General features: G+C 46.1%; 1 protein-coding gene across 1 annotated transcript in view; it reads right to left on the bottom strand.

Annotated features, from left to right (window-relative positions):
* Positions 1-8,842: 8,842 nt before the first annotated feature.
* CORO1C (coronin 1C) overlaps positions 8,843-23,961 on the bottom strand; it is a 73,647-nt gene continuing 58,528 nt past the window's right edge. The window contains exons 4-11 of the mRNA XM_032309607.1: positions 23,700-23,829; positions 20,022-20,203; positions 18,756-18,875; positions 17,480-17,584; positions 15,352-15,497; positions 13,097-13,154; positions 12,757-13,002; positions 8,843-11,267 (exon numbers count right to left, since the gene is read on the bottom strand). Coding sequence (XP_032165498.1) covers positions 11,148-11,267; positions 12,757-13,002; positions 13,097-13,154; positions 15,352-15,497; positions 17,480-17,584; positions 18,756-18,875; positions 20,022-20,203; positions 23,700-23,829 — 1,107 coding nt within the window. The 3' untranslated portion in view covers positions 8,843-11,147. The remainder of the gene's footprint in view (positions 11,268-12,756; positions 13,003-13,096; positions 13,155-15,351; positions 15,498-17,479; positions 17,585-18,755; positions 18,876-20,021; positions 20,204-23,699; positions 23,830-23,961) is intronic.

The raw sequence follows: 23,961 nt of genomic DNA, 5'->3' as shown, positions 1-23,961 counted from the left end.
ACGACCCTGGGATCATGACCTGAGCCGAAGGCAGAGGCTTTAACCCACTGAGCCACCCACGTGCTCCTACGCATGGCTTATAGATAAAGACTCAAATGCCCAACATGCCAGCCGATGCTTTAACCCTTCTTCCTCTCCAGCCTCATGTTGCTCACATGCCCCCTTGTTCTCTGCTCCAGTGCCTTCTTTTTGCTCCTCTTATGTTTCCTCCTGACACAGGACCTTTGCATATACAGTTCCTTCTGCCTGGAGCATTCCTTACTGCTCATCACCTGAGTAACTCCTACTCACAATTTAGACCCAGTTCACCTGCCATCTCCATGGGAAGAGCCTTTCCTAACCCGTAACCCCACTCTGAGATCTCAGAACACTGCCTCCCTCTCTGACATGCATGTCATTCCTTGATACCTATCTCTCTTCCTGGAAGCTCCAGAAGAAACCCACTGCCCACCATTGCATCTCGTGGGCCAAGCACAGCTCCTGGCATACAAGAAAAACAATGGCTAACATTTTTCAGGAGCTTCTTCATGCCAAGCACTGTCCTAGGATCGAATTAAACAATTAAACAATTTAAACAAATTGGTAATTTAATTTGTCGCAATTGCCTCATGAAGTATTAATAGTATCCATATTTTTGGATGGAAAAAACCAAGGCCCAGAGAGGTTAAGTAACTCGCCTGAGGTCACACAGCTAGTAAGTGGGAGAGCCAGGGTTTAAGCTCTCTGATTACAGAGACTAAATTCAATCACAGTGGACGTTCATTGAATAAATATACAAACTCTCCTGCTTCTCCTGGCACACCCTGCCCATTACGATTGGTCCACGGGAATGCCGTGGTCCCCATGTGAACTGCTGGGGTGTGGACCTAGAACTGCAGTCAGCAAAGTGTGTGAGTGTTATCGTCCTCTCTATACAAACCCCAGTGATGGGGCTAGCCTGGGACCCAAGGGCCACTCACAGGCCTTTTGGCAAACATGTGCTCCCAAGGGGTTCACTGACCCATTACTGCTGGAGTAGACCTCTCTTAAAGCTCACAGGGCCCCCCACTTGGACAACCAAAGATCTGATATCTGAGCAATCTCCCACCTCCTTATACTTGGACCTTCCTAAATGGTCTTCCACACACTAAATGCAGTCTTGCTTACATGAGCTGATGGGTGAGAATGCTTGCCGCTGCCACATGGTGGAGTTCACTCCAGCTGGGTGGGGGCCTGTCTGGTTGCATTTCGCTCCTCTTTTGCTTCTGGGTGGGCAGCGGAGGAGGGGAACTGTTCACTCCAGTGACAAGTACAATCGCCATGTAGAGACAAGAAAGCCAGCAAAGCTTAACTTCGACCTGATATTTACCAGGCGTAAGCTGGTCAACCATGCATTCGGCTATTGAGGAAAATGAGGGGGAAAAAAAAATTAAATACTTGTGAAATCCTGAAATTTTGTGAATGGGCAAGACTGCACCTGACAGGCCAGGTCGAGCCGAGATCTGAACATCTGTTTGTAATTTTGCTGGGAACTCACCATGGCCCCTCTCCGCCCCCCTGCCAACACACCCATTTCCCAGAAAATGGGGGAAACTGTGGGGAAAATGGGGTCACATCTCCTAGAATCATGCCTGCCTTCTACAGTAGCCATTCTGCCTCCTAGGAAGCTGAGGCTTAGGGAAGGGCCCAGGTGTATTTGAGCCGGGTTGGCCAGACCAGACCACAAAACCTACAGCTTCCTACCAAACAGGCATCCAGCTAGAAAAGTCTCCACCATGAGGATCCTCTGCTGAAAGGAAAGCAAAGATCTCATAGAGAACAGAGCTGTTTTAATGAAGGGAGGTGGTGGGGGAGGGGTCATACCCAAGGGCCTGCCCTCCCCCCCTTCCCAACACACACATCCTCTTTGATTGAAAGGAGGGCTCACAGGCTGTGATTTGCCGATTTGAACTATCTAAAGAGGAAATGGCCACTTTGGGGCCCATCGCAGCTGGGACTCAATTCCCCTTCTCGAATGAGAACAGAACCTTGGGGAGCCCTGGATTCTGGCTGTCGCTCTGGGCAGCCCCAGGAGCAGCTTCTGGGATGAAGGCCTGCAGAGCGAGGCTGTCCCTCCAGAGTAAACGAGAATAGGGGCTCTCCAGGGCTCACTGTGTCAGCGTGGGTGCTGGAGAGTGGCCAGCGCAGGGGCTGGTCCCAGACCTAGAAGGCCAGAGGGTCATCAAATATAGAAATGTGTTACAGACTCTAGTTTTTCCGACAGTAACAGTTGAAGGAATCAATGCCTCTGATGGCCACCCCGAGCACTGGGCGTGGTGGCACAGTGATGGAGAACTACGGGTCTCAGACCTCAAAGGGCTCTGACGAAGGAGAAATACCGGCACAAATACGGAGTCTTGGTTGCAAACTCAGCTCAAGCTGGCTTAAGTGTCAGTAGGATTCCTGAGATAGCTCATGGATCTTCTGCATGGATTCAGTGAACTAAAGTGACCCAGAAGCCTTTTCTCCATCACTGCACACCTGCTCTGCCTGCTTGCTTGCTCCCAATATCCCCACATCTCAGGCCTCTGTAGGGGGAAACTCAAGATTTGGCACCACAGGAGGTGGCTCCAAAGGGGACATTAGCCCAGCCAGGGGAGGGTCACATTCTGGAAGCAATGTACTATCGTGCAGACCATCCGTTATGTGCCTCCATCCCCAAAATGTGTTTTCATTCATTCACTTAGCAAGTGTATATGTATTTTTTTAAGGTTTTTGCTTTTGTTTTTGTTTTTGACAGAGAAAGAAAGAGAGAGAGCACAGGCAGGGGAGTGGCAGCCAGAGGGAGAGGGAGAAGCAGGATCTCCAAAGAGCAGGGAGCCTGACGTGGGGCTTGACCCCAGAACCCTGGGATCATGACCTGAGCCAAAGGCAGATGCTTAACCAACAGAGCTAACCAGGCCCCCCTAGCAAATATTTTTCTTTTTTTAAAATTTAAATTCAAGTAGCCAACATATAGTACATCATTAGTTTCAGATGTAGGGCTCATTGATTCATCAGTTGCGTAGAACATCCTGGACTCATCACATCACATGCCCTCCTTAATGCGCCCATCACCAGGTTACCCCATTCCTCTACCCACCTCCCCTTCCATCATCCTGTTTCCCAGAGTCAAGAGTCTTTCATGATTTGTGTCCCTCTTACTTCACGCAGAATACCCTCCAGTTCCATCCACATCGATGTAAATGTAAATGGTAAGTATTCATCATGATGGCTGAGTAATATTCCATTGTACATATAAACCACAACTTTATCCATTCATCTGTTGAAGGACATCTCAGCTCCTTCCAGTTTGGCTATCGTGGACATTGCTGTGATGAACACTGGGGTGCAGGTGCCCCTTCTGATCACTACATCTGTATCTCTGGGGTAAATACCTAGGAGTGCAATTGGATACGGTAGCTCTATTTTTAACTTCTTGGGGAAACTCCATACTGTTTTCCAGAGTGGCTACACCGGCTTGCATTCCCACCAACAGTGTAAGTGTGCTCCCGTTTCTCTGCATCCTTGTTAACATTCGTTGTTCCCTGTCTTGTTAATTTTAGCTGTTCTGACTGGTGTGTTGTGGTATTTCATTGTGGTTTCGATTTGTATTTCCCTGATGCCAAGTGATGTGAAGCATTTTTTTCATGTGACTGTTGGCCATTTGTATGTCTTCTTTGGAGAGATGTCTGCTCATGTCTTCTGACCATTTCTTGACTGGATTGTTTTTTGGGTGTTCAGTTTTTTAAGTTCTTTATAGGTCTTGGACACCAGCTCTTTGTTATGTCATTTGCAAATATCTTCCCTCATTCCCTAGGTTGCCTTTCGGTTTTGTTAACTGTTTGCTGTGCAGAAGCTTTATATCTTGATGAAGTCCTAATGTTCATTTTTGCTTTTTTTCCCTTGCCTTTAGCAATGTGTCTTGCAAGAAGTTTCACTCTAGCAAATATTTTTAAAAGCAATCTGCCAGATTCTGGTGATAAAAGTGCATGAAATGAGTTCCTGTCTTTGTGGAGTCTACAATCAGTTCGGGGAGACAGTCAAAATCTCAACTGAATTTGATTGATCTGGTGGAAATAAAGTGTTATGGGGAAGATGGGAGGAGCGGAGAGCGAAGTGGTGAGCCTCGAAGATGCTGGGATAGAGGAAGATTGGGTGGTCTGGAGAGAGCCGTGCATGGGAGTACCTAAGGTAAGAGGCCTCCTGAAAACAAGGGGACATCAGGAAAGGAGGTCAGGGAGGCAGCTGGGCCAGTCAAATGTGAGGTCAGCTTTTATTCTGAGTGGGAGGAGGAACCATAGGGGGTTTTGACTTCAAATATGGGGGTCAGCAATCTTTTTCTTAATGGGTCAAATTGTAAATATTTTAGGGTTTGTGGTCATACATAGAGTCTCTGTTGCAACTCACCTCTGAAGGTGTAAAAGGAAAGCAGCCATCGATGTTGCTTAAACAAACAGGAATGGCTTTGTTCCAATACTTTCTTCGTGCTCACTAAAACCTGAATTTCACATATTTTTACTTGTCACTATTTTTTAAAGTTCCCCGCCCCCAACCATTTAAGTACATAAAAAACCATCCTTAACTTGTGGGCTCCACAGAAACTTCCAGCAGGGCAGCTTTGGCCTGTGGGCCTCAGTTTGCCACATCTGCCTTAACACCTTAAATGGTCACTCTGGTCTTTGTGTTGAGAAGAGATTAAAGCAGGGAGCAGGAAGCTTGGTTCGGAAGATGTGATAGCATATTTTATGGTGTTAGTACATTTTATGTCAATTTTTTGGGGCCCTAGGGTATCTAGAGCATTTGGGCAAATATCCTGGGCTCGTCTGTGAGGGTGTTTCCAGATACTAACATTTGAATCCCTAGACTGAGGAAAGCAAATTGCCCTTCAGCATGGGTGGGCCCCACCCAATCAGGTGAAGGCCAGAAAAGAACAAAAATGGGTAGTTAAGTGGGAACTCCTTGCCTGCATACCCTTAAGTACTGGTTTTTTCCACTGCCTTTGGACTCAAATGGAAACATCGGGTCTCCTGGGTCACCGTCTTGCTGACAGGAGACCTTGGGACTTAGCAGTCTCCCTAACCAAGAGCCAGTTCCTTATAATGAATCTCTTTGTATGTACATATCCTATTGGTTCTGTCTCTCTGGCGAACCCTAGCACAGAAGCTAGTACACATTAGAGATGACAGGGACAAGGACTAGTGGGTTGACAGCAGCAGTGAGAGAAGCATCTGGCATATGTGCGTATCATGAAGCTACAAGCCACACAAGTAGCTGACAGTCCATGGTGGCATAGGAGAAAGGAGATGGGAATCAGGTGGGGTGGGAGGCAGGGAGCAAGTCAAATGGGCTCTCATGGAGGCGGCTGAAAAGCATGGACTTCATCCTGGAGATAAGGGGAACCACTTGTGTCCCCCTCAGAGATCTTGACAGATTGTTCTAGAAACCATTACTCTGGAAGCAAAAAAGGGAACAGGTGGGTGGGGGTAGAGGAACCAGCTACAAGGCTGTTCAGACAATGGTCTGTTCTCTCTACAAGGGGAAGTTTCTGGCAGGTGCCCAGACGGCTATATGGAATTCGCCGCCTTTCCATCTTTAGCGGCATTTTCATCCACAGCCCTGAGTAGAAACTGCCACATTCCTTTTCCTGTTTCAGAGAACTGTAGTTGAGGGGGGCCGTATGCAGTCTCGCAGTTAACCATGAGGTGCCTTTTCTACCTCTGACAACCCAAGTATCATCTTGGCACGGAAATGAACCTGCAACAATTTCCTGTTGCTTATGGGGCAACTTCCCAGTTCTCTGACCTCTCGGTGCAGCCCACAAACTTGGATTTTGTTTCTAAAATACTGGCGGCTGATTTCTCAACCATCAGGGCACACAGCTTCAGTCACACACTGAACACAGCTGGACCACTTGGGTCATTTGCTCGACGACCATTTTCTCCAGCACTTTCACACCCTCACCGGAAAATGAAGTTATTTACCCGCTGAATCCTGACTCGTGTGTATGGTGGGGGTGGAGAGAAGTAATGACAGCAGGGCTATGATGAGGGCAAGGCCTGCTGCTTGGGCTCAGAGGGGCACCCAGTGGAGGTGAGGCTCCATCTGGCAACCCAGCCCCTCAGCTCCTGCAGCCCCTCGGGACCCCCAGGCGCCCAGGGTGTGACCGCTTGAAACTAGTCTATTTGCATCACCTGGACTGCAGCGAAGGGACTTCACTTGCGTTGCAACGCACACACCACCCGGCATCCAATGAGCTCCTTCGATTTCCCTCTGCAACACCGATGACTGCTGGTCTTGTTCGACCCAAAGCTTTCCCGTCTCCTATTAGACCTTTGCCTGAATCCTCTCTCCAGCGCTGCTGCAAACCCGCTGTCATCCTTTCCAAAAATATCCAGTCTGAGACCAGTGTGAGAAAGACTCTCCAAGCGCCCCATGGTTTGACTCACAGATGGTGCTTTCTGCCCTCCTGAGTGAGCACACTCCAGTGATTCACTTGTCCCCTGACCCCAGGCTCCGGGGGCAGCGGGAACAGGCAGGGCTCTCTGGTCACCTGAGCCATACTCCTCAGCCGAACACACCTCCACCCCCCAACCCCCCACTTACTAACTTGGGCCCTTAAAATCGGGTTTTCTTACCTGGCTGCATTGAGTACAATAAAGCTACACTGAGCTGCCGATTCCAGCAGCTTCTCTAAACTCCCCTTTTCCACATCTCAGCCAACCGAACACACTCGGCAGCCACCCTACCCTTGACTACTTTTGGATCTGGAGCAAATTCTCCCTCCCCACTTCTCCACCTCTTCCAGAAACCTGCCATCAAGGGACAAAGCTCATTCTGACTAGTGTCACCTAGCAGTCTCCTCAAACCTCTTGCTGACAGGCTGATAGACTGAACTCCTGGGGGCCAGGCAGGCCGGCCGCCAGGGGCCCAACAGCCCACTGGGGAGGTGAGCGCACCTCCCCTTCAGATAGAGCAGGCAGCTGGGGCTGAGAAGTATATTGCTGCATGTCATGTTGGTTGAAAAATCTATTTCCCAGCTTCCATGACCTTACTTTTAACATTTCAAAAATCTCATATGATTTGATTTTTACGGAGTCAATCTGGTTTTTCCTTTGTGATTTAAAACATTTCCCCCAGACTAAAATCTAGAGAGAAAAGGACTTATTTTTCTTCTAAACTTGAAAATAGTTTCCTTCCACTTAACCACTGACCGTATCAGGAACACACACAGGCGTCGCTGGGCGGCTCTACGGAGTCCCAGCCCCCAGAGCTGCTTCATGTCGCGGCACCACTTCCTTCCCCCATGGATTTAGGGTGCTTTTTTCAATGTATCACTAACTCATCATTCATAGATTAATTTTAACAACTTCTCTCTGGGACTAGGACATTTATGGGAAATACGAAATTCAGTAAAATCTAATAAAATTTACCCACAGTTGGTACCTCCATACAGCAAGACTTGTGTTTTTTCAACACATAAATATACATTGTATGTGTACAGATCCTTAAGAGGGCTCGTCAAAAGCAATCAGTCCTGGGCTGGTTAATTAATCAAACCTGCTAAACTAATTTTTCCTCTGCCAATTCTTCTCCTATAGTTTCCTTGGGCAAAATTCCCAGAGGTGAAAACCCTGGGCCAAAAGGTAGGGACCTTGAAGACTTCAGATGTCCCTTGTTACACTGCCCTCTGGAAAGTTGTGCCAATAAGCATACACCCCCTCCAGCCTCGAAGATAAGGGCTTTAACAAAGGGCACTGTCCAGTACTGCCTGTCTGAAGGAGGGAAGGGTGTGTCCTTGGCCATGACTCACGTTCAAGCCCACTGATGGCTTCATGATATTCTAACGTGCTAGCAGAAAGAGAAGGGCCACTTAAAGTTAACAGATTCTTAAGAGCCAACAAGAAGTTTTTCTGGACACAGGACACCAAGAACAGCAAGGGAAGTAGCCTTTAGAAAAACAGAAGTCCTCCCTCAGTGGGGCCTGGCTGGCCGTCTGGGGCTGATATGGTGACCTTTAGGTCTTTTGGCATAGAAGCAAGGCAGCTGAAGTGAGAGGAAGACGGTCGTCAACACCGCACACACGTGTCTGCCCCCTGAGCGTGGGCATCCTGGAGGGGCACAGACAGCATCTGCCAACTCGACTTCCTGCAGCCACGCACGGGCTGACCATGAAGCCGGCTGCCGTCCTCCTCACAGATGACAGCAACTTCAGGAGAACACACTTGGGGAGGGGAGCTTTGTGCCATTCACTCATGTTCACAGACCTTTGGAAAAACCAAAGGGTGGGTGATTCCTTGCTACCATCACTGAAATGTCATGAGATGCTATTTTGCTGTAAAAAGGGAAGCTAAAAAGGCCATGAAGTTCAAATGACCCTGAAACCCTCTGCTGGAATAAAAATCACAGCTAAGCCGAGAGGGCCGTACTTGTACTAAAGAAAGCAATGCTTTCAAAGGCACGGTCGGGGACTCAGCTGGTCGCAGTCACACTGTGAGCCAAGCGCAGTGGCGAGGGCTCTCTGTGTGGCCAGGTGCAGTATCTCTCTTCCAAGTGACGTAGCATTTGTATCCTTCCTTCAAAGCAGGGAAAGGGATGCCTCAAGATGAGATCATCTTCCCCAGACCCCACCCCTGGTAAAAGCTGGAGGCCTGCTAGAACCCGGCACAGAGCCCTCACTCCGCTATACCCCACTCGACCTCCCCCTGTGTGGGAGTGCTGCGGTGACCCCACCTCCTCTGTACTCACCCTTAGAGAAGAACAGTCGCCCAGCTGGTTCCACTGAGTCACAGAGGCTGTGAGCTGCCTCAGAGACAGCTGGGATGTGAAATAAACACGGACACCATTTTGTAATCAATGACTTTTATCTTTGAAAATGGAAGCAAGTGTTTTGACAGAATACTATGGCTGCTCTATAAGAGCCGATCTAGGAGTAATTCACTGGTTTTCCTCTGGGATAGCACGGCTTTAAAAAGAAAAAGAAGGGGGAAGAAAAGGAAAAGACACAACAGGAAGAATAATCCACAAAGCTTCAGGCGCCGACTCCAAGCCTGGCTGGGCATCCGTTCATTAAATAAGTCACAAGCTACACACTAAGATCAGGGTAATTTCTCCTTGCCCTCTGTCTTCTCTTTGAACCACATTTGCTACGGTGTTCCACCACCATCAACAGTTTCCTTTACTTAATTTGGTATCAGAACCTTAAAACATTTCTCAATCTTAAAAATGAAGGTCCTCAGCAGATTACGTTGATAAAGAAGCATGTACAAGTCTGAGTATAAGTCACTGTGATTACTGTTTTCCTTACATCTCATTATCCACTCCAATATTACACACACACACACACACACACACACACACCCAAACATTCAGAAGTTGCGGAGACAGCAATCCCAATACTGGGTAAAAACACGGTACCTGTCCTACAGGGACATTAGCCCCAGCTCGGCCGTGCATTCCAACCCACTGTCGCCACACTCCACCTCCATCCTGGCTCCGTTACAGATGCTCCCTTGCCAGTCTCATCCCACACCGGCAGGAACAGGAACGAGCGCGCCCCTGGGGAGGCCCACTGGCACTGTATGTTTCATGTTCAACCACACTCACTCAGCCCTTCCCAGAGATTCCTTAAATCTTGTTCCTCAAGCATGCAAAACGAGAACATGGAAATGGGAGAGAAGTTCAGGATAACTTAGGAATGGAACAGGTCATCAGAGCTCAGTCGCTGCGTCTGGGGAGCCTCTGTGTGAGCTGGAGGGGCACGGCAGGTTGGTTTGTGTGGAGAGCGCGCGAAAGGACAGGTCTATACACATTACCGCTACAGCAGAGCCTTGACCCCCTGGTCTTGCATCATGCTAGACCATTCTCCTCACTCTCAATATTCAATAGCGCCCTCCAGCCTCCTCTTAGCTGAATGTGGGGAGGGCTGAAAGGCAGGGAGGACAGAAGGACTGGCTGGGGGAGCCCTGAGAGAGGTGGCTGCATCCATGAGACCACGGGAAGGGCAGGGGCTCCGGTGGTGCAGGGAGAGCTGCTGCTGCCTCCTGCACAGCACAGGGACAGCATGGGATGTGCGGGAGAGCAGAGGATCACGGGGTGGGGGGGCACGCACTCCCCTTCAGTTTCCCTAGGTCTTAGTCCCCTACTGTACTCAAGAGCTAGGCAAGCTGCTGAAATGGGCAAGAGGGAGCACTCCACAGTGGCTTCTGTGGCTTCTTGTCCCCGGCACCCTTCTCAAGTATTGACTGAAACCTGAAACATGATGTTTAAAGTGATTAATGCAATAGATTCTATGTGTGTAACAAAACTGGAGAAACACATGCTAGTTTAGGTTAGATTATAATCATCTGAAGCACAGGATAACCAAGAAGTGAAATTCCATTCTGGTACAACCACCCAGTTTCTAGAAAAGAGAAAGGAAAGAAAGGAAGCAATACAATAGGAGCTTTTTTGATCAGAGACTCCATTAAAGGAGAGGGTGGTGATGCGAACCCACGTGATTTTTCAAGTCTTCCTTCTGTAGTCATGAGGATGACCAGGTTTGTGCTGCAAACGAGCCAGCACCATGTGGCTACTGCTCTGATTGTTCTCAGATGAATGTGTATACAAAATAATATCTTCATTTAGTTTATAAACATACACAGTGCTGTCCCTTTCAAATTAAGGAAAAAAAAAACCACACACAAATACTGCAAAGTAGCAAAATACAAGGGGGAAAAAAAGCTACTTTTGGTTTTGGCAACATTAAAAAAAAAGAAATACAAAAAGCAATGTGGCATTGGTCCCTGTTTATAAAAAAAAGGTACTTGGGCACGACACTGAATCAGAATTGGTTGGTTTTCTAAAATTCAGAGTATCTGGGATTTTAAAAGTAGCACTTTTGTCTTTTAAAAGTTCGACAAGTCACATAACACTTAAAACATCAAAAAAGCTTTCTGATAAAAAGCTCAGCTTTTAAATCACATTTTGTTTCTGCAAATTTGGGAGACGAATTGAGTTCTTACTGGAATGTGGCCTATCGCTGGTTGACAAATGTGACACGGAATGTCTCCGAATGGCAGTGCCTCCCTTTCACCCTCCCTGGGACCACGCCAACAACCAGCTACCAAGCACAAGTTCCTGCTCCCATTTTGGGGGTTGGGGGTGGACCTTCAGGCTGCGATCTTCGCCATCTGCTGTTCTAACTTGGAAATGCGCTCATCTTGATTGCAGATTGTGTCTTTTATAGATTTGATCTCTTTTAAAATCTCATCCAACTTGGCTTCGTTTTGCTAAGGAAACCAGAAAAGACGGTGGGGGTGGGGTGGAGAGACAAGAGGTTACTAAAACGCAGTAAACCAACCTTACCACAGTTGAGAATTTATAAGGCATACAATCTCATTTTCTACTTTGGAAGTGGCAAGCCACAGGCACCAAACTGGGCCTTCCAAGAGAAGGCCACCTGTCGGCTGGTCAGTCCACCTGCCGCCCACAGCAGAACCAGGTTCCCAGAGCGCTGCACCCACTCCCTGTGCGGACATAAACTGTGGGACAGGACCAATCCTTCCAGGGCTGCCCCACAGCCCAACCACCCCATGCAATGTCATGAGTAAATTCTTTTTTTCTTCCCCCTTTTTTTTTTTTATTTTTACAGATTTTATTTATCTATTTGACAGAGAGAAACACCTCAAGAGAGAGAACACACGCAGAGGGAGTGGGAGAGGGAGAAGCAGGCTTCCCACTGAGCAGGGAGCCCGAAAAAAGGCCAGATCCCAGGACCCTGGGATCACAACCCAAGCTGAAGGCAGATGCTTAATGACTGAGCCACTGTAAGGAGTAAAATCTATGTGACCTGAGTCAGAGGTGAAGCTACAGAGCTCCTACCATCTCCCAGGAAGGGTCCTTCTTAGGAGCTATAAACCCCCTGCCCTGCTTGCTAGAACTCTTCTGAAGAGGACTCAGTCTGTCCCAGGTGGAGGTGATTCATTTGGAAACCCTGCAAGCCATAGCACCTCATGTGGTTTCCTCAGTCACGGCCAAAGCAGCAGCTCCTCCAGGCACCTTGGCTCTTCATTCCACACACCTTCTTACTGACAACTCACTGCCCTTTCTCTGGCTCCCTGGGATCCTGCTCTACTCTCACCAACTCCCCACGCACACCCTGTCCTCCCTAGCTAGACCCTGTTCTCCCCCAACAGCAGCAGCACCCCCCAGGGGCCATGCGGGTCTCCTACATCAAGCTCTGGGTTCCCACCACTCCACTGAAATGGTTCTTGCCAGAGGCCCAAGATCATCTTTGCTGCTAAGTCTCACTCACCACCAGATGCTTCTCTCCCTAACACCGAGTACCCCTGAACCCTCTCACCACGTTTTCCCCTTCCTGGGACCTTCTCTTCCCAGCACCTGCAGCCCCACACTCTTGTGTTTCATTTCTACCCCAATGAGACATCAATGTAAACATGGGGGAGAAACAGTTAAGAAAATACCCAAGCAGGGACACCTAGTGGCTCAGTCAGTTAAGTGTCTGCCTTCGGCTCAGGTCCTGATCCCAGGGTCCTGGGATGGAGCCCCCCCACATCAGGTTCTCTCCTCATCAGGGAGCCTGCTTCCTCCTCTCTCTCTGCCTGCCTCTCTGCCTACTTGTGATTTCACTCTCTCTCTCCCTCTGTCAAATAAATAAATAAATAAATAAATCTTTAAAAAAAAAAAAAACAACCTTTAAAAAAAAAAATAAAAGCCCTGAGCCAGCCAAGCTCACTCTCCAGCTCCTGCAGTCCTTACCACACTAGCCGTGTCTGGGGTTTTCTTGGGGACACTGATCAGGTCGCACTTCTTATTTGCAGTGGGCTTGCTATCCAGAATGTTCTTCTTGACCACCTTGAGATCCCGGTTTTTGCCAGGAATGTATCCATGCTTTAAGGAGATGAGGACGGGATCCGCATTTTTCCCCTCAAACCACTCCTCTGCCTCCAGTGCTGCTTCAGGCCCCGCTGTGTCAGGATACAGGTCATCTTGGAAAAGGTCGGACTACAGAGACATTTTGGGAAAATCCTTAGGAAGACAGCCCTGGAATTTTAAAAATCTTTTTAAACATGAATTGCCTAGGAAACTGGGCACTTACCTTCCTGGGAACAGTCATGATAATAGGCTCACACTTCCTCTCATGAAGTTTGAAGAATCTTCAAGGGGGAAATAAAGGCAAAGTTGTATTAAGTGAAACAGGAGGCCAGATAACAGGCTTCCTGACCAAAAACTAATCTTCTACATTGCTGTATGGGATACGAAATGCTTTGCCAATCACCTTAGCAGATCTACCAGGGGAACATGTACATTTTGGGTTCCTATTTTCCAATGAAAAAACAGAAGTCAAGAGAAACTGTGCTAGGAAATGGTGGACTAGAAACAAAACCCAGGAGAATTCTGTCTGTGCTTCTGGGGGATGGTCCAACCCCAGTCATCTGGGGGCTGACCTGCCAAGGTGGAACCTCCACCACTGACAGTGAGTCACTTCTGGAGAAGTCACCAAGTCAGCAGTCAGGAGAGAGCAAACACCCAATATTAGACAGGAACGATCTATGACTTGGAGGCCAGGTCTTCTGCCAACTAGAGGTGACTGAACATCTGTCAGCATAAAGAGGATTTTTAAAAAGGAAAACAATCTTAAGATTAAAATTTTGTCATCCAAGTTAACCACATCATGTCTAATGCTCAAGAAAAATTTGAAATTAAATGTGGGAAGAGTGGGAACCTCAAGCAGTCAGCTTGGCAGTAAAAAAAGACTGCCCTGGGACTGCCAGGCAGCTCAAGGACCGAGCACGGCAGCATGTTCAGCACAGCACCCAGCATCTAACGAATACTCATGAAACACTTCCTACGTAGGAGGTGTCCTGAATGATTGTGCTTATAGACTTTTAAACTGTTAGATGACAGTAAAATAAAGGCCTTCCCAAATACTGGAGTCAATCTTAAGTTTGGATTCAATCTATTTTGAACCATATTTTGATGAGACTGGTTTACACCATAATTTTGAATTATCTGTGACAGCTTTCCTTCACTAACTCCAGGTATAGAGAGTTAAATGTATTTAAAAAACAAACAAACAAAATACTTAGTGTAATTAATATAAAAAGGGGCATCTAAAAATTATTTTTATTTTTCAAAGGTGTATTACTTATGTGACTAGGACAGCATGGTTAGGCAGATGTCCTTAGACATGCAGTATTGTGGGGCACCTGGGTGGCTTGGTTGGTTAAGTGCCCGACTCTCGACTTTGGCTCAGGTCATGATCTCAGGATCATGAGATTAAGCCCCACGTCAGGCTCTGCACTCAGTGGGGAGTCTGCTTGAGATCTCTGTCTTTCCCTCTGTCTCTCTCTCTTTGCCCCTCCCACTGTATGTGCTCTCTCTCTAAAATAAATTCTAAAAAATTAAAAAAAAAAAAGAAAAGAAATATAGTTTTCTACAAATGTGCGGTATGACCACAGGCCTGATAGTGCAGTGCTAGTCATTCTGTTGTTTAAAATGGACAGTCATTCATTCATGAGTCTCAGGGACTATCTTTTGTTGACTAGGAGGAGAAAAAGGCCTATCCCCTAGGAAGACCACTAGCCTTATGCCATATAAAATTTTGAAAAAACCACAGGGGTAGAGAGGTGGGAATTCTGTTAACACAGCTGAACTTCCTGAATCAAGTTAACCCAACACCCAGCTATCGGTCTTTGGCTTCTCTAACAGGATCCACGAGGTCCACAATTCAGTTTGGAACTTGTTTGTCCCCCAACAGGGCAGAAAAACCATCCCTTCTTTCCATCCCAGGGGCAGGCTCTCCCTGCTTGCCTCCCAGGGACACTGGCCACAGCCTCAGCCTGAAGACAAGAGATGAAGGCTATAGTATTTGCGTAAGTCCGCAGTGCGCCTCGGCTAATCGATGCACCACAGGTTATGTAGTCTGAAGACTGGGGAGGGGCACAATTCAAGTAAATGATTTTGAAAGGTTCTTCACTGTTCTGGAAGTCCATGTTCCCGGGCACCTGAGTAGTCTGCCTTCAGCTCAGGTCATGAACTCCCGGTCCTGGGATCAAGCCCCGCATCAGGCTCCCAGCTTAGCTGGAGGTCTGCTTCTCCTCCTCCCTCTGCTACTCCCCCTGCTTGTGCTCTCTCCTGTCTCTCTCTCTCTCTCTCTCAAATGAATAAATAAAATCTTCTTAAAAAGTAAATAAAACTCCGTGTTCCTAAGTGTGGGCAGGAAACGAGATACCAAGTCCACGCCACCACAAAGGGCACACAGACTGGCTCCAGGCACGACAGGCAGAGGTACTGCTCTTGTGAAGGAGGCAGCACAGACAATCTGAAGACTTGACCAGACCGACTCTTTACCTGGCAATCTCACATTTGTTAACATCGAGTCCCCTCTTGGGCATGTAGCCCATCCCTCTCTGAGGCTCCTTGCTGCTGAATGTGTTGAGGTAGTGGACGTACGGGGATTCATCTGTGATCTCAAAATAGCGGATACTGCTGTCACCCTACAAGAAATCAGAGACAAGTTCATGCTGAATGTTACTTAAAGCATCTGGCTGAAGTGGGGTCTCTCTCCCCCTAAGCCCCGCATTAACCGGGACTCTGCCTCAGGGGCCATTTGCTTTCTCTTCAGAGGAAGAGGGTATGATGGTTGCTCTTCCTGGCAAAGCAAGCCCTCACTTATCAGATGCTAGAACGTCCTTCAAACGGTCTCCTCCACCTCCTGCTGAAGCCTCAAATTTGACTCCACTGACCCTAGACACTAAGTCAGAGTCAGGGCAAAAATGTTAACACCTCTGGCCAAGCAACTGCAACTGCAATTCAACTTTAGAGAACAGACAGAAGTCTGGACTATGGAGAAGGCAGTGACGGATTCTCACTGGCAACAGAATGGTGTCGTTCACAGACCTGAGGGCACTGACATCGACCAATCAGATAACTATAAAAAGTAAGATTTTTATAATTCAGAAACATTAAGAATAAACAGCTCTTAAATCATTCTTAATTCATTATTCTTAACTCACAGTAATTCTTAGTTCATAATTAAGATACTCACTAAAACATGATTATCCTTTAGCTTCGGAAGGCAGTGCTCTCTCGTAACCGTGTGTCAAATTCTGTGACACATTTGCTTAGAAAGGTCAGATGTTTCTGAAGATCTGAAGTATATGCTAGTCTCGCCAAGTATAACTAACTGTCACACAATTACACCAACCTGAACAATGAAGGCAAGGCTGCCTGCCAGAAGCAGCATGCTTGGTATGTATGCGTGTGCCTGTGATAGAAATAACCAGGCAGTTTTATGCCCTTGCCTTCAAGGCTCTCATTTTGCATGGTTTCTACTTGTTTCAACGATGTAAATATCTAAAGCAATGGTGAAAAAGCTAAAAACAGACTGTTTCCTGCATACTCAAAACAACCTTCCACCTCATGTTAATAATATCTGGGTAACTGCTCCTGTTACTTGTTTTGATGTACTCTATGGCAGCTGTGAACATCTGAAGTAAAATGACTTTCCAGGAAACAGACAAGACCCCAGTTTCTAAGCAACTGATCTATGACAATGTAGAGCATGCTCAGTCAACTATGAGAAGGGAGACATCTCTGGCTTTACCTAGCAAGGGGCCATCTAACAGGTTTGAGGCAAATACATCAACAGCTCCAGTTGCATTAATTCATTTATTTCAACTACAGAAATTCTAAGGAAAACGGAACCTACGAAAGAAGAAGGAACTTTCAGGTTACTGCCCACTAAAAAGAAATCATCATCATCATCATCAATCTGGCAACACCGTAGTTAGGAAGACTGTAAGGCAGTAAGGTAGGCTTTCTGATTTCAGTGTGGGGTCTTCCTGTAACAAGTATCACCTTCTGAAAGTAGGCAGACCACATATTTTTCAAGCTCAGGGCCCTAATGCTGAACTCCAGGAAAAAGAAAAACATCCTGGAGCATCTCTGAGGCCTTCAAAAGCTCCTACTACAAAGCACTATTCTCCCTATAAGTCCGCGGCATGTGGCGTAAGGACCCACATGCCAACGGAGGGCTCCTTGGCGGATTTCAGCATTAGATGCGGTGACCTCATTACTCATTCGTCACACCATTACAGAACAATCTAAAATCCCGGATCCCACGGCACCAGAGGTGAAAAGACAATCAGCGTGTCCTCTTTTTCTCATTAGAGTGCCTGAGCAAAAAAGCTATCCCTGTCAGCATCTGCCCCAGCACCAGAGCCCCATCCCTGCTGCAGTCAGAAGTCCTGAACACAGTATGTTATCACCACACAAATGACAAGTTCAAAGGGTCCAGTCTCAAGACTGAAAACACACCAAAATCACTGGTCCTTATTTTAGCTTAAGACACACACAGAAATCAGACAAATTAAAATACTAAAATGATATAAGGCACTGTGCATCTACTACATCTCTGAAGGATACTTTTCCTCTTACAAGATTAAATTTAATATGAAACATTAAAATGACTGTTTACCTTTCCACATAAGTAAATGATACTGGTGTCAGGGTCATAGAAGGGCAGCAATACCCCATTGCTAGTGTCCATTTCATGAAGAGCAATTGGTTCCTGCATATTTTTCTGGGAAAAAGATATAAATATATGTATTTATATACATATACTTTACAAGGGGAATCATTCTTTTATCCCTAATTACGTGAGCAATTTCCTAGAGTAATGAAGCTTTAACAATGCACATATAATATTCATACATGTAGATGCCAACTAAAACACATAAATACCAATTTTCCAACCCACTGAAAACTGTCAATCTGACAACATCAATGTACACACTGGTGTGATTCCATGACAAAGATGAGACAGACGGCCCTTGTCCTTTGTAGCTATTTTTTTTTCTTTTTCTTTTACTTTTTTAAAAAAATGTATTTCTTTAGAGTAGGCTCCATGCCCAATGTAGGGCTTGCACTCATGACCCTGAGATCAAGAGTCACACACTCTGAGTCAGGCAGGCACCCTATTTTCTTTTTTAAAAGAAATGTTTCTTATTGCAAATACACATTCTTTGTTAAAAGTTACAGAAAGACCATAAAAACCATCTCATATTCCAAAATCCCACAGTCCAGTGGGTAGCAAAAACAATGACCGTTTTTGTCTACTTCCTTCCTTCCAACACACACACACACACACACACACACACAGACTGAGATCATACTGTGTATTCAGTTTTGTTATTTTTTCACTTACGCTATTCTCAACATTTTCCTAAGCATGACTATTTTGATTTAAACATTTGATCAAATTCTTTTTTTTTTTTTTAAAGATTTATTTATCAGAGAGAGAGAGAGCACAGGCAGACAGAATGGCAGGCAGAGGCAGAGGGAGAAGCAGGCTCCCTGCTGAGCAAGGAGCCCAATGTGGGACTAGATCCGAGGACGCTGGGATCATGACCTGAGCCGAAGGCAGCTGCTTAACCAACTGAGCCACCCAGGCGTCCCTGATCAAATTCTTTATAAAATAAAGTTTCCCAAGTTCCAAACACTGGCTTTTTTGTGCATTCTTTTTTAAAAAATACAGTCAACACAGACTGCTTGAGAGGATCAAGATCGCATTTTGTAATACATGTAAAGCACTAAGTCTCCGGTGAGGATGAGAATGTCCACCCAATTAAGACCAGCAGAAGTTCAGGAAACTACACTAAGAATCCGGTAATCCATTTACCCACCCAAAGACCTGCTCAGAAAAGAGAGAAAGCTCAAGTGTAAACCAGTGGAAAGGATGGGAAGGGGCATACCGGATTCCAGAGAGCCAGCTGCCGCTCACTCATGCGGCTGAAACCAGTGGTAAAGACATTCCCGTCAGCCAGAAAGATGGCTCTCATGGGTCTTGCTCCTTCATGTGCTTTCTCCTTCTCCTGGGGGACCAAGAATAATATGCATATTATATTCAAACTGCAAGAAAGGTGAGGTGAGGTGGAGTGGGGTGGGAGAGTGGGGGCTCATACACTAAATCCAACCCATGCTCCCCATGCCATTCAGATTACCAGGCATGCACGTGTGTGTGTGTAACCTTCCTCCCAAGATGAGAAAACAAAGAGACTATGTAATTTGGCCAAGGTCCCTTAGCTAGTGAGTAAGCAAAAATGCCAGGAGTTGACTCAAAAGCCTCACTCCTTCACCATGCCCTACTGCCAACCCAAGTCCATGCCCTGCAAAAATAAAAAACATGAAAGGACTGCCAGATGTCCGTTTCTCAAGAGGATAACCTGGAAGTTGGATATACCCTATGGTTTCCACCAAATTCACTGGACAGAAGGAAGTCTAGTTCAGTTAACCCCCTTCCTTAATTTCATTTGTTCATTGAGAGTGCACTAGTAGTGAGCCCTGGAAGGTTCTGATGGAGAAAGCACTTGGCGCAAAGCCAGGGAAGTCCCCAGTGCTCAGTAAGCACTAGTCACAACAGCCAGCCAACTCTTAAGAGGTAAAACTGCCAAAGAACCAGCACCTTCCAGAGTGAGGCAAATGCAGGACCAGAGACCGGGGCTGATCCAAGACATTCTGGGATCCAGCACCTGCTGTTTCAACCCCAGCTCAAGTCCCAAATGCCCATCACCTTCTGTCTGCTGAGGCCTACTCTGAGTAGCAGAAACTGAGATACTGAGCTAAAGAGAACCTGTGGCATCTCTGTCAGGTACTCTGATGATGGCTGCAGGAAGAGGCGGGGATCTGTACTGAGCACTAAGCCAGGAATGCAGTTAACTGTTTAGGTTAGCTGATCTAGACTTGTGAATTCTCAAGGCCTCTAGTGAACTGATAAAAAATTTGTTTCTTTTTGAAAAATGGTCACCAAGTGAGAGATAAGACTTGTGTAAATGCCAGAATGTCCAGCTCTGAAGGGTGGCTGGGAGGCAGAAGCCTATATAAGGCTCTGTGGATTCACGGTCCGGTGTCTGCACACAAGGCTCCGCTGACCAGGGGCGAGGCTTCTATAGCCTGCCTTAACAAGTTCACACTCACTGAAGTGGTACCAAGATGGGGGGTTTTATCCCAAGCATACTTACAGCAATGATCTCTTGTTTCCTAGGATCGATTACTCTCACTTTCTTGTCTTTGGAAGCTGTGCAGATCAGACTGCCATTCCGGTTCCAGCTCACGTTGTAAATCATATCTGAATGCATATCATCCAAGTTTATAAGGGCTTCCCCTGTCCCCACATTCCAGATGATGATGGCATTATCACAGCCTAAAAGCAAGCAAAGCCACACCTCTCAGAGACTAGAAACACCTGTACAGCAACACTTGAAAGCTACAAATACAGTGAGGGGACATACGCACAGAAAGACAGACACTGATTTTAAGTGGCTCTATTTACTTGCTGGGAGTTAGAAACTCAAGCGACGAAGAAATAAGACATCTATATAAAAGAAATGTGTTAAAGGGAAAACATGGTTTGCTAAGTTTGGGTTCATGTGAAACGAACAAAATGCAATGGCAAGAGAACTCTAAGAAAATAAAATCCCATGTTTTTTGAGAGTTAGCTGGGGCCCATGTGATCTTAAGCTTCCCTTTTCTATTAAAACCAACATCAGAATGAATACAGTTTACTTCCTCTCCAGCAGAACTAAAAATAAAGAGTTTAAATACCTGTGTAGAACACACAACAAAAATGTGAGACAAGCCGGTTATTCAGATCAGTAATACTATAAACATGGTCTTCTATCAAAGCACAGCAAATCAAGTAAGCGGAAGGGAAATGCGTGTGCTCACAACAGGTCTTTATCTTTAAAAGCGGAGAGAAACAGGTCAAGATCAAAGTCCAAAATGTTATCAGGCAGGTGTGTGGATTCAGAAGCTGATCCCTGAAGAGCCCACAGTGCTGATGCAGCCACACCTCTCTGCTCAGCGACTCCACTTTCCTTCAGGCATCAGGCACCAAGGCCCCTTTATTTTCTTCATTCATTCATTCATTCATTCATTCATTTATTTATAAAGATTGATTTATTTTAGAGAAGGGGTGAGGAAGGGCAGGTGGGAAGACAGAATCTCAAGCAGGCTTCCTGCCAAGTGGGGAGCCTGATGAGGGACTCAATGCCAGGACCCTTGGACCATGACCTGCCCCAAAGGCAGATGCTCAACTGATTCAGCCACCTAGGTGACTCACCCAAGACTCCTTAAAAAGCAGGTGCCATTTGTTCCTTCCAGGACAAGGAGGAAGCAAAATAAGGGATGGATATCCTGAAGATAAATTCTTGCCAATAAGCCAATTTTTTAAGCACTTCAAAAAAAAAAAAGTAGCCACTGATAACCAGACACCTAAATTGTCTGTGGGCTAGAAACAGGAGACTGGGGGGAGCGGGGGAAGCCTGCGCAACAGTAAAGCTGCAGCTGAACCCTGGGGTGAGACTTGACTCTTCCTTTGCCTTGTGCACCAGAGGCAAATGTGTAACTTCAGCCACCATGGATGGATCATGTAGTCGTAAAATATGCACAACACTGCCATCAACTGTTCTCCTTTGCCTGTGAAAGGCAGAATGGGGATCAGTCAGCTGATGTTCGACCTTGATGACAAGCGGCTGCAGAAAAATTTCCACGATGGAATTCCACCTCTGGAACTATTTTATCTCCTTATCAGACTGAGTAGAACATCAGGAGGGTTGCCAGGTAGAGTCACTTGTGATTTTAACTAAAAAGAGAGTTTTAGATAGCATCTTTTTTGAAAAGTAGCCCTTGGTTTCAATAGGTATCTGGTGTTTTTTAACTTTCCTTATTATATCATAAACACCCTCTATTCCTAGTTAAAAACTCAACTGTCCCTTTCCTTTTTACTGGTGAGGGGAAAGATTTTTAAAATTTTACTAACATTTGGGGCGCCTGGGTGGCTCAGTGGGTTAAAACCTCTGCCTTCGGCTCTGGTCGTGGTCCCAGGGTCCTGGGATTGAGCCCCACATCAGGCTCTCTGCTCAGCAGGGAGCCTGCTTCCTCATCTCTCTTGCTCTGCCTGCCTCTCTGCTTACTTGTGATCTCTATTTGTCAAATAAGTAAATAAAATCTTTAAAAAAAAATTCTACTAACATTAGTACTCCTTTTTTTTATAAATCAATTTTATTATGGTATCATTTACATACAATCCAATGCACCCATTTTAAAAGTATATATTTGCTAGATTCTGACAAATTCTGACATTTTAAAAGTAACATTTGGGGGGTGCCTGGGTGCCTCAGTGGGTTGAGTGTCTGCCTTAAGCTCATGTCATGATCTCGGGGTCCTGGGATGGAGCCCCACACTGGGCTCTCTGCTCAGCGGGGAGCCTGCTCCCTCCTCTCTCTCTGCCTGCCTCTCTGCCTACTTGTGATCTCACTGTCAAATAAATAAATAAAATCTAAAAAAAAAAAAAAATAAAGGTATACATTTGCTCAATTCTGACAAATGTATATATTCATGTAGCCACCATCACAATCAAGATACACAACATTTCCACCATCCCATGAGGCTCCCTTTTGACTTTTGTATTGCTTCTATAAAAGATAAAATCTCAAACTGCAGACAGAGGACAAGATTTCTATAGGATAACACTTGGAAACTACTCAAGTGGCAAACCAAGAGGAACACTAAATCCTGATTCGAGGGTTCACTGCAATGCTGATCAACAGTGTAAAAAAAAAACCCAGAAAATGTCAACGTCCCGAAATAGGGGCCTAATTAAATAAATGAAGGTATCCAGACAAGGGACTATTAATGGCGGTGTTAAAAATATCACAGGAGGGACGCCTGGGTGGCTCAGTTGGTTGGACGACTGCCTTCGGCTCAGGTCATGATCCCGGAGTCCCGGGATCAAGTCCCGCATCAGGCTCCCAGCTCCATGGGGAGTCTGCTTCGCTCTCTGACCTTCTCCTCGCTCATGCTCTCTCTCACTGTTTCTCTCTCAAATAAATAAATAAAATCTTTAAAAAAAAAAAAAAAATATCATAGGAATGGGGCGCCTGGGTAGCTCAGTCAGTTAACCACCTGCCTTCAGCTCAGGTCACAATCACAGATTCCTAGGATTAAGACCTGCATCAAGGTCCCTGCTCAGTGGGAAGTCTGTTTCTCCCTCTGACCCTCATCCTGCTCTCGAGCTCTCTCACTCTCAAATAAATAAACAAAATCTTAAAAAAAAAAAAAAATCACAGGAATAACATTTAATGACACACAAACAGGACCAGGACACCACTAAGCACAGAAAGCAGGTCACATGTAAAGTTTCTGAACCCATCTTTGTAGGTAAAATCATCTATGTGCACATCTATGTGCATGAAAGTATCTTCTGGAAAGAAACATCAATGATGATATTCTGGGTGGTAGTTGGATTACAAATGATTTTATTTTCCCCTTTTTAACAGGAGGAGGAGATTTGCCTAACAAAATCTGCCTAAAGTTGGCAATAATATTCAGAACTGGTACCCCAGGTTCCTACCAGGGATCCTCCTGCTATAAAAGAAGTAAACTAAAACTGTGGTCCAGGAAAGGCCCCAACAGGAGCCATGAATCTGCTGGAATGTTAGGTAAGAATGTATCTTTTCATTTCTCTGGGGAAGAAGTCTTGAGTCAGACTACCCAAGTAGCCTTCAACACATAGCTGTGTGTATGTGGGCAGCGGGGCCGGAGAGCCACCACATCTCAGCCCCTCATCATCGATTCCCAGTGCGCTGCCTAAGATGTGCACAGCACACAGCAAAACACTGGTTACTGTTCTCTCCTACCTGCGCTAAGAAGGACATTGCGGGCAGTCGGATGCCAGGCCACAATGCCAACTCTCTTCGAGTGGCCTTCTAAAATCACCACAGGTTCGGTCAGGGAAAGGGTAAGTCCATTTTCTGGGATCTGCCACACCTGTTGGGAAAGAAAGCAAGAGGGATTGTGAGGGATGATCTTTCGTTGTTACCTTTCCTGTGACCATCCAGTTTGCTGACCTGCTCTGTATAAACAGAACACACACTGGTTTTTGGATGAAAGATCCAAAGA

Source organism: Mustela erminea, chromosome 13, assembly GCF_009829155.1.
Source record: "Mustela erminea isolate mMusErm1 chromosome 13, mMusErm1.Pri, whole genome shotgun sequence".
Taxonomy (NCBI): domain Eukaryota; kingdom Metazoa; phylum Chordata; class Mammalia; order Carnivora; family Mustelidae; genus Mustela; species Mustela erminea.
Note: the sequence above shows the minus strand (reverse complement) of the source record. Positions and strands in the feature narration are given on the sequence as shown.